At 40.7% G+C, this 13,010-nt stretch overlaps 1 protein-coding gene across 1 annotated transcript in view; it reads left to right on the forward strand.

Annotated features, from left to right (window-relative positions):
* PTPN14 (protein tyrosine phosphatase non-receptor type 14) overlaps window positions 1-13,010 on the forward strand; it is a 121,294-nt gene that overhangs the window by 89,207 nt on the left and 19,077 nt on the right. The window contains exons 11-15 of the mRNA XM_063328466.1: window positions 1,888-1,945; window positions 5,307-5,385; window positions 7,026-8,515; window positions 11,265-11,408; window positions 12,457-12,675. Coding sequence (XP_063184536.1) covers window positions 1,888-1,945; window positions 5,307-5,385; window positions 7,026-8,515; window positions 11,265-11,408; window positions 12,457-12,675 — 1,990 coding nt within the window. The remainder of the gene's footprint in view (window positions 1-1,887; window positions 1,946-5,306; window positions 5,386-7,025; window positions 8,516-11,264; window positions 11,409-12,456; window positions 12,676-13,010) is intronic.

Consider the following 13,010-nt stretch of genomic DNA (forward strand, 5'->3'; position numbering starts at 1 on the left):
GGCAATATAATTTATCTGCTTCTTATGTGCACCAAAGAAGGGAGGACATCTGGGAACATTAATCTGCATAGCCATACTAGCAGTAAATTGAACCCAAATTCTCCTTTAGGCTCTACTTTGAGCACTTATTAAGGAACTGGCCTTGAGCTAGTCCTCTCACACGAGTGTGTTCATCGTAACTGAAGGAGGAATTCATGAGGCTTTACTTATCATTCAAAAGTGAGTTTATTAGCTGAGCATGTTTCATTGTATCAGCACGCAGCAGTTTTAGTTAGAGATAAATTTTGCTTTGAGAAGTTCAGAGTTTTGAGAAATTTTTATGATGTGAAGGGTTTGTATAGCAATGAAAACATTAATCCCTTGCAAAACTTATCAGCTTAGTTAGCTGGAAAGATATGAAGAAGTTCATCTCTATCAACAGCTCTACTTAGAGCTGGACATCCCATCTGTTTAGCTGGGTAATGCCATCTGTTGGAAAATAAAGCCAAAATGATGAAGGGAAGATTGGAAGGTCTAGCTTTCTAATATTACATGTGCACATGATATATTAACATACGGTGAGTTCAAGTATTGGAGAGACCAATGAGATGAATTGCATAGAGTCATCTTTTCACTTATAGAAAAGAGACATTGATTAGGTTTCAGATGGTGTTTACGGTTCTTAGGAGGTGAGTGGAAGATCAGAAAAGACGTTTCTTAGCAGCATATGATGCATTTCAGTAGTCCAATACTAAATTTAATTTTAAAGGTTTCAGAGGAATTGAGTTCAAAGGAAGCTCCTGATTGTCTCCCCTGTGACAGTCAAGAAAGAAAACAAAATACCACAGTCTGTCATCTTGGAGTATTTCCCCTTTGAAGCTGTATATTGGGGTCAGCAGAGAGGACTGTTCTATTACTGTTCATAATCCAGACCGCAGAAGCAATAGCTTTTGATCATGTTTACTTTTAAACACCGAGCCATAAGTATGTGGGTATCATGAACTGGATGTGTGTAGCGGCTTCATATACAACTGAAAAATATTTGGACTAATGAAAATAGGGAATGTCATGAGGTCACTAAGGGAAATAACTGGAATTTAAATGTATTTTTGCAATTAGAACAGCTCTCCTTCTTACCACAGTCTCATGTGGTATCAGCTTCTGTGTTAAAGCCACAGATATTGATGACAGCATATGCCCATGTGTGTTTTCTAGCCAAATAATTTTCCTGCCCTCTGTTAAAATGATAGTTGTTTGTTTTCCTGTGTGCATTTCCTCTAATCGCACATAACATCATCCACCAGATCAGAAACTGTAAGAGGACAAATTCCACCTTTCCTCTCTTCACGTAAGCACTATATTTCTGCCTCCTTCAACTTGTTTCTTTCCCTTCCTCATTTTTTTTTTCCTCCTACACTTCTTGTTCCTTCCACTGCACCTGGCTACTCTAACATTGTATGTGGCTCTGCTAGTATTATCTAACCAGTTGCTTTGATTTCCCCTCCTGATCTGTGCACATTGCTTTGGAGTGATTGCTATGAATTTCATAAAGTTGTCATTGTTTTAGTGTTCACCTTAAGTCACCTGAGACTGTGCCTTTGTGCCATGTTCAGTTTTTATTGCTTAAGATACTTGTTTGTTTGGTTCATTTTTAAACCAGAGTTTTTCTTTCTTGTGTTTCCAAGTAAGCCAAAATTGGATAATGAACAAAAGGCATGTATATTTTGGAACTGGAATACTTTATGTATTTAGAGAAGGACCTGAATGTTTTCATTTAGTCATATTTTTTTAAATCTCATTAATGAGCAATACTTACAGATTCTTCATCTCTTGTTTTCCCCATCCATTCTTGAATCAGAATTGAAATATTGTAGTTTCGAGTATTTCTCTGTACTTTTTCTTACACAGGCAATCAAGTTCTCCTCCTCCTATCCGACGACGGCCCACGTGGAGTAGGTCATCCTTGGTATGTGCCTTGGTGTGGGGTCTCTAAGAATGTCTATGCCATTTCTAATGGGATGGGGCATTGTGTAAAAAATGGAATACTTTCTAAATTTCAAATAAGCACATTAACTCATTTGTTGTAGGCGATATGATTGGAATGAGTTTCAAGGGTGTGGCTGCCCAGGTTGATTAATTTAACTGGATAGTATCACCACTGAGTGTTAAAAATTACAGTCTTCAAGGCATTATATTTTTGTTTGCCCTGCAGAAACTGAGCATCTTTTCTACTGGATTGAGATTATATTCAATATGTAAAGAAAATAATCCTCTAGAATTTGAAGCGTCTTGTGCTGTATACTTCAAAACCCCGTCATTACATAATTTTACAGCTGCTTCTTTCGCATTTCTTCCATTCCTTTTGTTTTTGTAAAAAGTAAACTTAGTTTATCAACTTCTTGAGTTAAGAGCCTATTTCCTGTGTGAAGTTCTGGGGATTTTAAGTAAAACTATTACAACCAATACAGGATTGTGATTCAGAGCTTTTCTTAAACTGTATTTGTTCCCATTTAACTTCCATAAATACTGTAAATCTGACAAAACTAGATAACTTTTTCTTGAAATCTTTACCAAAAAAATCTGTGGGACTTTTTTTTTTTTTTTTTCCTCCTTTTTTTCTGCCGTCAGCTCTAAGGATGTTTTTGGATCAATTTTAACATCTAGTATGTCGCTATTTCTTACAGTAATTCAGAACCTCATAAGTAAGAGTAGCAACAGCACTGCTGGTCCTTTCGACCGAGGGCGATATTATCTGTATGCAGGTTGCTAGTTTTCATTTGTGAAATAGGTTATAGCTGTTTTGTAGACCTTCCCAGAGTGATAACTCCGTTAGCTTTCCGCCTCACAGCAATTGGCTAATGTGGGCAGGAGTGTTTTCCTGCCCATGGTGTGGTTACAGCTTGTGAAAATGTTCCAAAATTAATCTCGAGCAGGTACTGGTATTAGGGTGGCTTTATCTTTGCAGGTTTCAGCACAGGCTGTTTTCCTGTACGCGCATGGGCGGTCCATTAGATCTAAAAGTTGCATTCTGTGTTTCCCAGCCGCTGGAAGGAAAGCTGTTGTAGCTGGCTCTGGATTTCTTTGTCGTTTCATTCTTAGCATGTTTCTAACGTGTCATGATGCAATACACAGGCTGTGTACTGTGTTCTCTCAGGCATGTTTACAATATTTTTGGTATCTGCTAGTTCGGTCCCTAGAGATGACTATGAAAAACCGAAGGTGAAGAAATGAAATGTGCTTTGCGTTCTTATGCTGTGGCCCCATATATATCACAAGGGGAAAGACAGTGCTGCCTTCTATATTAGATATGAAAAATGGAAGTCTACTTTTTCAAAGGAAAAACAAATCCTGCTGCCTCTATGTTTTGAACATAAGCCTGCAACAAGTTTTTTTAAAAAACCCAAACTCTCAGGAAAATCAAGAGGCGTAATGTGTGCTCATCAATTAAAAAGTGAACTAGGCTGCTAACCATTCACGTTGAACTTTCAACTTTTTTTCATAGCTGTTTTGTTAACTTGTTGGAACAGTTCTCTTTGAGGAGGGGAAAAAAAATAAACCTTCCTGACTGTTGTCTGCACTGTACATACCTTTATACACATACCTATTCATTTGTCTTGTAGGGTAATAAATCAGTAGGCATAAATGGGAAGTGAAGTGGGATCCTTGGGTTGAGGCTCTGCCACTTCACTGAGGATCATATTAATTATTTTCAGATTATGACCCTTTATACGGTTTTGGCATCATGGTGAACCTGTCTTTTATTATTACTTTACAGCCATTTTGTGCAGTTTCTTTTTCCTGTCAGGCCACCCAGTGATGCTGGTTTTCCAGCAAAACCTCCTCAGTGTAGGAGATCTAAATATGATGATATGTTTAATTAGCTCATTTTTTTTTAAAAAAATAATTCTAAGTGATGCTTAAGTTGGATATTGATGTTCTGCAGACCTCAAGCTTCTCCTGTTTCATCAGAAGAGGCAGATGGGCCTCCAAAAAAAACCAAACCAAACCCCACAAGAGAATAATCCCTAATTTCTTGCAGATACCTTCCATAACATCTATCACAAAGAAGGAGGCGTGCTATACATTCCCAGTAGAAATAACGTTTTCCTTGCACTTTTCGTCTGCTCCCCATTTGCTACGCTTTCCAACATCTCGGTTTGTTCCACGCGAAGCTCTGCTACTCGGGTTGTCAGCAGCTGGGTCCTTTGCCCAGATTGTTCAGTGAAAGTAGGGTTTTATACCCTTGAAAGTAATTGTTGTAGCAGAAATATTTTCTGTCATCTTCCAGCTCTGGCTTAGCACAACTATTTTGTATGCAAGAATTCATAGGCATGCTCAGTTTCTTTGATTCTCATTTTTTCTCCCCATTTACATAGAAAATGTAAATTTAACCCCTTCCCCACCCCCCTTCAGCAGCTAACTTGTGTGTTGTTCATTTTGTGCGTGTGCATGCAAAGGTAAATTATTTGGCGTTTCTTTTTTGCCTTGGGCATCCACAGTATTCCTTAATATTTTGAACTACTTGAATCAGCCTAGATGAAAAGCCCTTATTCCACTCTTAAGGAAGAAGTATTCACGAGACAAGAGTGTCTTCCTTCTCTTTCTGCTTACTTTGTATATCAAAGTATGTTTCATAAACTTTTCTCAGCGACACCAGACAGGACATTACAGTGCAAGTGGTAAAATGTGGTTGCAAAACGCATCGGTCTAACCAATGGACAAGGCTGGTGAATACATCAGCTGTGATTTATTTCACTGTAAATTATCCTGCTGATTTAATGCTGAATTGGCCCCTGTGATACCTGTTGTGTTAAAAAGCTTCTTGCAGATTTTTGGAGGAAGGCTCCAATTCATTACTTAGGGAATCCGATATTCATGTAACTTGCAGAGTTATTTTAAGTCCAGATGTGCTCCTGTTGTTTGTATAACAGTGTTCTAGGTCCTTGAATTTGTTCCATCTCCTGCCTTTGTCCTGATTAGGTGTTTGTTACGTTTTGTTTCAATTCTTCAAGGGCAAAGGCTTTTAATAAACTTTCAAAAAGTTCTAAGCAAGCTGTGAGTCTGGATGTCGTCTTCTGAAGTGGTTGAGCTTAAAGGAGTCTTAACTGGTCAGCTTTGGGCTCCATAACAAAATTTAGCAAACAATTTACAAAATGTTATTCTCTTTTCTATAAAGAAATGCCAAGCCATGTGTCTTTGGCTGAGTAAGAAAGACCAGTATTCAGTGGAAAGGGCATAGAACCATTTCTCCTGGTTTAGCCTCAAAAATTGTAGAAAACGAAGTTCCTAATGCTTTTTTCCACCCCCCCCTTGTGCTTTTATTTCAGCCAAGACAACACCCATTTATACTGCCTCCTATGCATGTCCAGTGTGGAGAACACTACACTGAAACACATAATTCACAAGGTATCTAGAGTGTATATTTTTCCTTTAATGGACTTCAATGTTATATGTATGCAAAGAAGCTCCTACCCCTTACGTCTAGATTTCTAATGCTGTCATGGTCAAATGGGAGTTGCTGCTGGAAGAGAGCTAGCAGTTTTATAGTTAATGTTGCAGTAAGTCTTCTGTTTAAAGTCCAATTTCAGTTTTCAAATTTCTGTAAAATGTCTGTGCATGACTATATGGACCTTAAATTTGGTATTCCAGTTCAGTGAGCTGAAAAAATAATTTCTGAAGGAAGTATGATGGCTGTACTCAAAGGCATTGCCAGCTGGGGCCAGGGGGAGAAATGAAGTGAAGGAAAAGGAGACAGTAAATACCTTTTACTGTAGGAGAAATCATAGCGTCCTGGTCACAAAACTGTATATTTAGAGAATCTTTTCTGCTGATTTTTCATCAACATCTGCCTGCGCTGTTAGTCTTAGGGACTTAAGGAGGGTTAACTATTTTTACCCCCACGTTTTACAAATAAATTCCCTAAGAGGTTGTACCAGGTTACTTTGGTCAGGGCTGGGAATGGAGCCTAGCCCCTAAACACCTTGAGCCTCTTAACCACACCACCTTTTGGAATACACGTAACCAGGTCTGTTAGGCTATGTTCTTTGCAGTTCATGAGAGGTACAGTTGAAGTGCTCTCACCAGCAGAGAGCTCTTAGTCATACCTGATAGCGTTTTAGAGCAGTGGTGGTCTGACTAATTTTAAGGTGCAACTTGAAAATTTTGAAAGGAGCCATTCAGGATAGTTCCTTGCATACAGTAGAAGATTTGACTTAGTTGCTACAACTGTTTTACTGTGAAGCTGAGGCTCTGAAGGGAGATATTCTCAATTTTAGAAGAATTGTAAAGTTCCCTCAGTTTTACCACAGACTTCTCTATAGTGTTGAAGAGCTAGCTGATTTCAGAGTTTTGGGAGCTGCTACTCTTTTCTTCTGAGATTTTTCAACCCAGACAGTCTTGCAGTGAAGTTGTGATGCAGGACGTCATCTTTACCATCTTGATTGCTGAAGAATTTGATATTCTTTAGCACATCTGTAGAGTGGTGGTTTTGTTTTTTTGGTTGGTTTGTTGTTGTTCCCTTCCCCCCCCCCCCCGCCCCGGTCTTGATCCATCCTGCTGGGTCATACTGAAGATGCTGTTGTTTGCTCTGAAGTAGGATTTCCAATGCCACAATCCTCTGCTACTTCCAGTCACAGACAGCAGTGCATCATCAGAGAAGACAAGAGAATGTTTAGGATTACCAGCAGCACTGGATTTTTAGGGTGGCAGCAGCAGTGAATCCTTCCAGGATCCTGAAGGAGGAGTTGTCCCGTTATTCTTCCTTGCCACCCCAGGCCAAAACACTTCCTCCCTTTCCCCCTTCATGTCTCCCACAAGGATCTGAACTACCGTATTTTGCTAACTGTTGGGAGTGTTTATGGGAGTAGCTTTGTTTTAGTTCTATTTCAGTGAACCAAGGATGTTCCCAAGACCAAATATTCCCTGCAGTTGTTGTACACTAAGCTATCTCTGTAATTGTTGGTGCAGACTGCATTTGAAGTTTTGTTAGCATTGAATGAGTCCTTGTATGTTAAAATTGTCAACATCTTTATCTCTGCTCTACACAGACAGCATTTTCCATGGAAATGAAGAAACTTTCTACTGTAGGTCTCAGACCAGTTTGGACAGGTGTCCAGTGGATTTCAGCTACTTGAATGGTAACGGACCCAATGGGAGCGTATGCAGTGCCCACAGCATGAACTCCCTCAATCGCTCACAGAACTTCATCCAGGCATCTCCAATGTCCTCAAATCTGAGCATCCCTGGAAGCGACATCATGAGAGCAGACTATATCCCCAGCCACAGACATAGTGCAATCATAGTACCATCTTACCGGCCAACTCCAGATTATGAAACTGTCATGAGGCAAATGAAGAGAGGGGTGATCCAGATGGATAGCCAAAGTCAGTCTTTGAGGAATCTCAATATAGGAAACACACATGCTTATAACCAGCCGGAAGACCTAGTTTACAGTCAGCCCGAGATTCAAGAGAGACATCCTTACACGATTACATACGGGCCCCAGGGTGGTGCCTATAACAAGCCTGTTGCCCCCTCTGACCAAATGAACCCTAATAATGCTGTGCAAAATAAGACAGCAGCCAGTGCCATATCCCACACCGTCAGCACACCAGAACTGGCTAACATGCAGCTGCAGAGCAGCCAGAGTTACAACACCGCACACATGTTAAAGAACTATCTCTTCAGACCCCCACCTCCATACCCACGCCCACGTCCTGCCACTAGCACGCCAGACCTGGCAAGCCACCGGCACAAGTATGTCAGTGGGAGCAGTCCTGACTTGGTCACTCGCAAAGTCCAGCTCTCAGTAAAGACCTTCCAAGAGGACAGCTCGCCGGTCGTCCGTCAGTCACTGCAGGAGGTCAGCGAGCCCCTCATGGCAGTGAAGCATCATGCAGCTGTGAACAAGCGCCATAGTTTGGAGGTCATCAGCAATATGGTACGTGGTATAGAAGCCATGGCATTAAAAACTTTAAATGCCCCTCTGCCGCGCAGGAACACTTTGCGGGAGCAGGTGCAGCCAGAAGAGTCGGTTCAGATGGGGCATGAAGTCCAGCAGGTTCCTCATTATCATCATAAAAAAACATTCTCTGATGCCACCATGTTGATACACAGCAGTGAAAGCGAAGAGGAAGAAGAAACCCCAGAATCTATGTCACGAATAACAGCCCTCCATGAGAATATGGAATATAGTGCTCAGCTGCAAGCTGCCTTGGCTAGAATACCAAATAAACCTCCCCCAGAGTATCCTGGGCCTCGTAAAAGCGTCAGCAATGGAGCCCTGAGGCAGGACCATGTTAGCATTTCTGTGGCTGTAGCCAGGGCCAAGGCCATGAGGCCAGGGCCTTCCAAAGCCATTAGTGTCTCTCGAACTGATCAAATGGCAATAAACGGGTCTTCGCTCGGGCCCTCTATCTCAGAGCCTGACCTCACGAGTGTGAAGGAGAGGGTCAAGAAAGAACCTGTCAAGGAAAGGCCCGTGTCTGAAATGTTTTCTATTGAGGACAGCATTATAGAAAGAGAAATCATGATGAGGGTAAGTGTCTTCCCCCTGTTACAGTGGCTTCTTGGAAATTAGTAATCATACAAGTTAGTTTCCATACCAGAAAACTGTTAAGTCAGGAACCTGTGGGGAACACGTGGGTGGGAAGATGTTGATTTGCTTAAAGTTAGGAAACGTGATATTAAGTGCCACATACAATTTGGTTTCATGGGTCTGTGCGGCCACCAAAGAGGCTGATCCTGTGCACTTGCACTTCTGTTGGGCTTGTTTGCTTCCTCCGCTGTGGTTATTTGGCTGCTGGCCAGATCTGCATCGGATCCAGCTGATGATGCCACCACCCTGGCAGCAGTGCCAGCCCGAGGTGGGTGGCAGAGCACGCAGCTGGGTGACGAGGAGGCTGACCGCAAAGCCCCCCTCAATGACTGCTCCCCTTCTGCCTGCACAGATCTCTAAACCCCGTGGGTTCGAGGGCAGGATGAGTCTGAAATGTGTTTGCTGAGGTGAGCAAGAGATAGCGTTTTACTTCTGCTTTGCAGGGATGTTAAGTGTCACATAATATATAACATAATGGAAACATTTGAGTTTTTCAAATTATCTTTTTGCTTTTCCTGCCACTTTCTATAGCATAGTTATCTGAATAAAACACTGGTAGCTGTAGAATATGGATTGCTGGTTTTGCCAAAAACTGAATGAGTGACTGGATGTCTAATTACAGAAGTGACAGATATAAAGGCTGGGTGGTTGAAGATCTGGATTGGTTTTGGTTGGTTTCTTTTTTTAATGTGCTTAAGTGTGAGAAATAGAGTACATGAAACTTGTAATGAGTTTAGAATAAAAGGTATTTAAAGGCTTCAGTGCTGCTGCAAGGATTGGTGGAAATATGGGGGGTGCTTACCGTTGAGTGACTTACGTGTCTGCTTGATGGAACTCTCTGGGAAGTGCAACTACAGTCGCAGAAAGCGAAGTGTGTGCCGTGGTTCTCTTTTTCAGAATTGAGGTCTGAAACATAAACAATTCCTGAAACAAGTTAGTTAATGTAGCACCTAAATGGTCCAGAGCAGAAAAGAGTTTGTCAAGTACTGGATCAGTAACTAGTTAGATTTAAATACTAGTGTATATTAAAAAAAAAATTTCTAAACATATGAATAGTGCTTCTTGTTCGTTGGTGATCCTTACACACTGATGTTATGGTTAGGAATCGGACTTGGGACACTAAGTTGCATCATGAAGACTGAATTTACTCCTTGCAGAATCTTAAACTTTAAATGTAAAATAGATACTTGACTATAAAACATAATCTTTCATGAAAGACTGTTGTAAACACCAGTGTAACAACAAGCATAGATATGCTCCTTTGATCTTCTGAGGAAAGAAAACATACTGAGAAGCAGGAACCCAAAGGATTTAGGATGGAAATGAAGGTAAGAAGAGAGCTTGGAGATGTCGTTTGAGTACTCTTCCTCTGAATAATCATTCAGATCGGCCTTTGGTCAAAAGGTGCTGCTTGCTGCTGCTGCTGTTTTGAAAACGAAGGGATGGTCTTACCATTAAGCTTTTAAGGTGGTTTCAGCCTAGATCAGCAGTCTTAACACATGCAGACCCTCCTTTTGTCATAGAAATGACATGTTATATTAATGGTAATTTGATGACCTTGATCTTTTAAACACAGACTTTTCTATTTTACCTTGCAAGTAGTAATAATAATAAAATCCCCAAACAAAGAAAAAATACTTGTATTTTCCTGCTTTCTGGAAGTAAGAAAAGAAGGAAGAGTGGTTTGAGAATTTTGATTTGGGTTTTTTTGTTTATTTTTTACTTAGTGCTCTGGAGAAACCCAGTGGTGAGGAAAAAGCTGACAGGCTTTTGAAAAATCAAGCCATTTACGTATGTCTGAGGGCGTTCAGGTTCAGTAGTGTGTTTCCAGGAGCTGAGCTTGGCCTGTGTGGTGACCACAGCTTCCATATGCATGCTGAGAACCGGGCTTCCCTTGAGCTCATCTCTCCTTCCAAATCCGGCAGAAAGAACTGTTAAGGAAATAGAATAAAATATCCATAATTCGGCTCCTTCTAGAGGTGGTCTGTCTTCTTGCTTGATATTTCAGCTCCCGGTGGCATAAGGAGGGCAGCAGGATGAATTTGAAATTCATACGCGGGTTCTCCGTGTCGCAGCGTAATATGATGCATGAATATGATAAATGATAGCCCTCCCTGGCTGCTGTTATCTTCAGTTTTTGGGATTTGTGAGCTTAGTTTTTAGTGTGAAATATATCATGGGTGCTATTTGAATCACCATAATAGCTGAGTGCATCAGAAGACTTCTCATTTTTAGTATTACCATCACAGAAGAGAAACAACTGTTCTGTGTTTTACTGTTTGTTGTAATAGATTGAAATTATTGCTTTATAAAAGATGCCCCAGGTATCTTGACTACAGTAGCGCTCCTTTAGAGTAGCAGGGTGATGCTTTGTGTGCCCTACATTCAGAATAATGTTTGCAGAAAAATGCTCGAGATTGTATTTGTTATGTCTTTTGATGGCATGTAAACTGTATTATACGCTGGGATTGCTTCTTTGAAATTAAAATTCTGTGCTCATGTAGGAGCAGGCCTTTGAGGAATAACAGGAAGAATAGAGGTTGTATTTGAATTTACGATGCTAATGGTGATCATCTGCATTCCTTGGCCAGAGAGTTGCAGATTTTGGAGATTAAAAAAACATTCCAGCATTTTACTGGCATTATAAATAATCACACAGAGATGAAAACGTGCCTTTTCTTGCCAAAAGAATCTAGAAAAGCAGAAGATGGCAGGCCTGGAGGCCCAGAAGAGGCCCTTGATGTTGGCAGCACTGAACGGACTCTCAGTTGCTAGGGTTCCAGTGCCGGAGGACAGCCAGGATGAAGTCGCCAAGGTGCCAATGGATGAGAGGGTAAGATGGAGGCTCATGAAATGTTGCTTGCTCCCTTTGTTCCCAGCAGCATGAAGTTTCTAAAATACTAAAATTTGTTTTAAAATGTGAAAAACTCTCTTTTAAAAGTTGCCAGAGCCATTAATGAAAAAGGTCTGTGGCTAACACTGGTACGTCTTTGGATGCTGACAAAGCGTTAAATGTCTCGAATGTTTACTGAAGTTGATAAAAATTGAGGCTGTTTACCATTTCACCTGACCATACAGTGTCATACAAGATCAAGCTGTAAATCTAAAATTTTGCATATTTTTCATTTGATCAGGCAGTCTTTCTACAGTGGTCATCCATAGAAACCATATTGCATGTTCTGATGCAGCTAAAGAATTCAGTTAATGTCTCTAACAGGATTAAATTAAAAGAAAAAAATAAAAGGTTGTCTGCCTCCTGATGTTTGCAGATGCGGGTGTGTGCATGTATATGGAATTTCAGAAATTAAAAACAGTTGCTGTTTTTTGAGAGGCATAGATTAAGATTTGAGAGGCATATTTGCAAAAAAACTTTCTGGCTTTCTGGATAGAAATTTGCAGCCTTGTGTTGTCTGGTATGCAGGCGACAGAACGTCCGCCTGTACGTATGCGGGGTTTTGTTCAACTACAGCAATTGCAGGTGTGCAAGTTAGGGAGTATTTTGAAAACGTGGACCGCATCGCGCTTCTCGCAGTGTGATCCTCCTAAAATGATAAATTTAAAATAGTTTTACAAGTATCTGTTGTGGTTGAAATCACATGCAAATTCATGCTGAACCAGGGTTGTACTTAATATGGCTTTGCTTTTTATGGTATAAGTCTTAAAAAATGTGGAGGTGGAATGTAAAAATGTAAAAATTTGCTTGTGGATTCATTCAGTAGAAGTGTGTCACCTTTCCTCAGATAACTGCAACTGAAAAAAGAAGGGAGCAAGAGAACGCTATGGCTGTATGTTGAAATTCAAAGAACTGGTGGATGGGTCTAGTCGTAAACATTCTTCCAGGAGGAATTAATGGATCGGTGTTCCTTTTTGTTAAATCTTAGTGCAAAATCTTGAAGAGGAAGTTGGAAGAGGGGATGGTGTTTACAGAATATGAGCAGATTCCAAAGAAAAAGGCAGACGGGATCTTCACCACTGCTGCCTTGCCTGAAAACACTGAGCGCAACCGCATCAGGGAGGTTGTTCCTTATGAAGAGAACCGAGTAGAGCTGGTGCCGACCAAAGAAAATAACACAGGCTACATCAACGCTTCACACATAAAGGTAAAAGCTTTCTTGAACTTTTCTTTGCAAATGAAGGTATGTTAAAGCTTTGTTTGCGTTTCTGGATGTGCAGCAGCATTTTCTGTAACTCTGGCAATTCTGAAAAGGTAGACTAATCAAAACGCATCATTGTACCTTTGTGTCAGCATGGGCATCTCTAAAGTCCCCTATCAACTCACATGCATGAGATGATTTATTTGCTAGAGACTGGCAAGTCATTTTAGAGAGGCATCCTTACTTTATAATGCCCACCTCCGCCAGATGGCCGTGTAACATCTCTGTGGGTTAATGTAGAAAGAGATGCCATGTTTCTTAAATCCTATGAAAATGCATTA

The sequence above is a fragment of the Chroicocephalus ridibundus genome, chromosome 3 (assembly GCF_963924245.1).
Source record: "Chroicocephalus ridibundus chromosome 3, bChrRid1.1, whole genome shotgun sequence".
Classification (NCBI taxonomy): domain Eukaryota; kingdom Metazoa; phylum Chordata; class Aves; order Charadriiformes; family Laridae; genus Chroicocephalus; species Chroicocephalus ridibundus.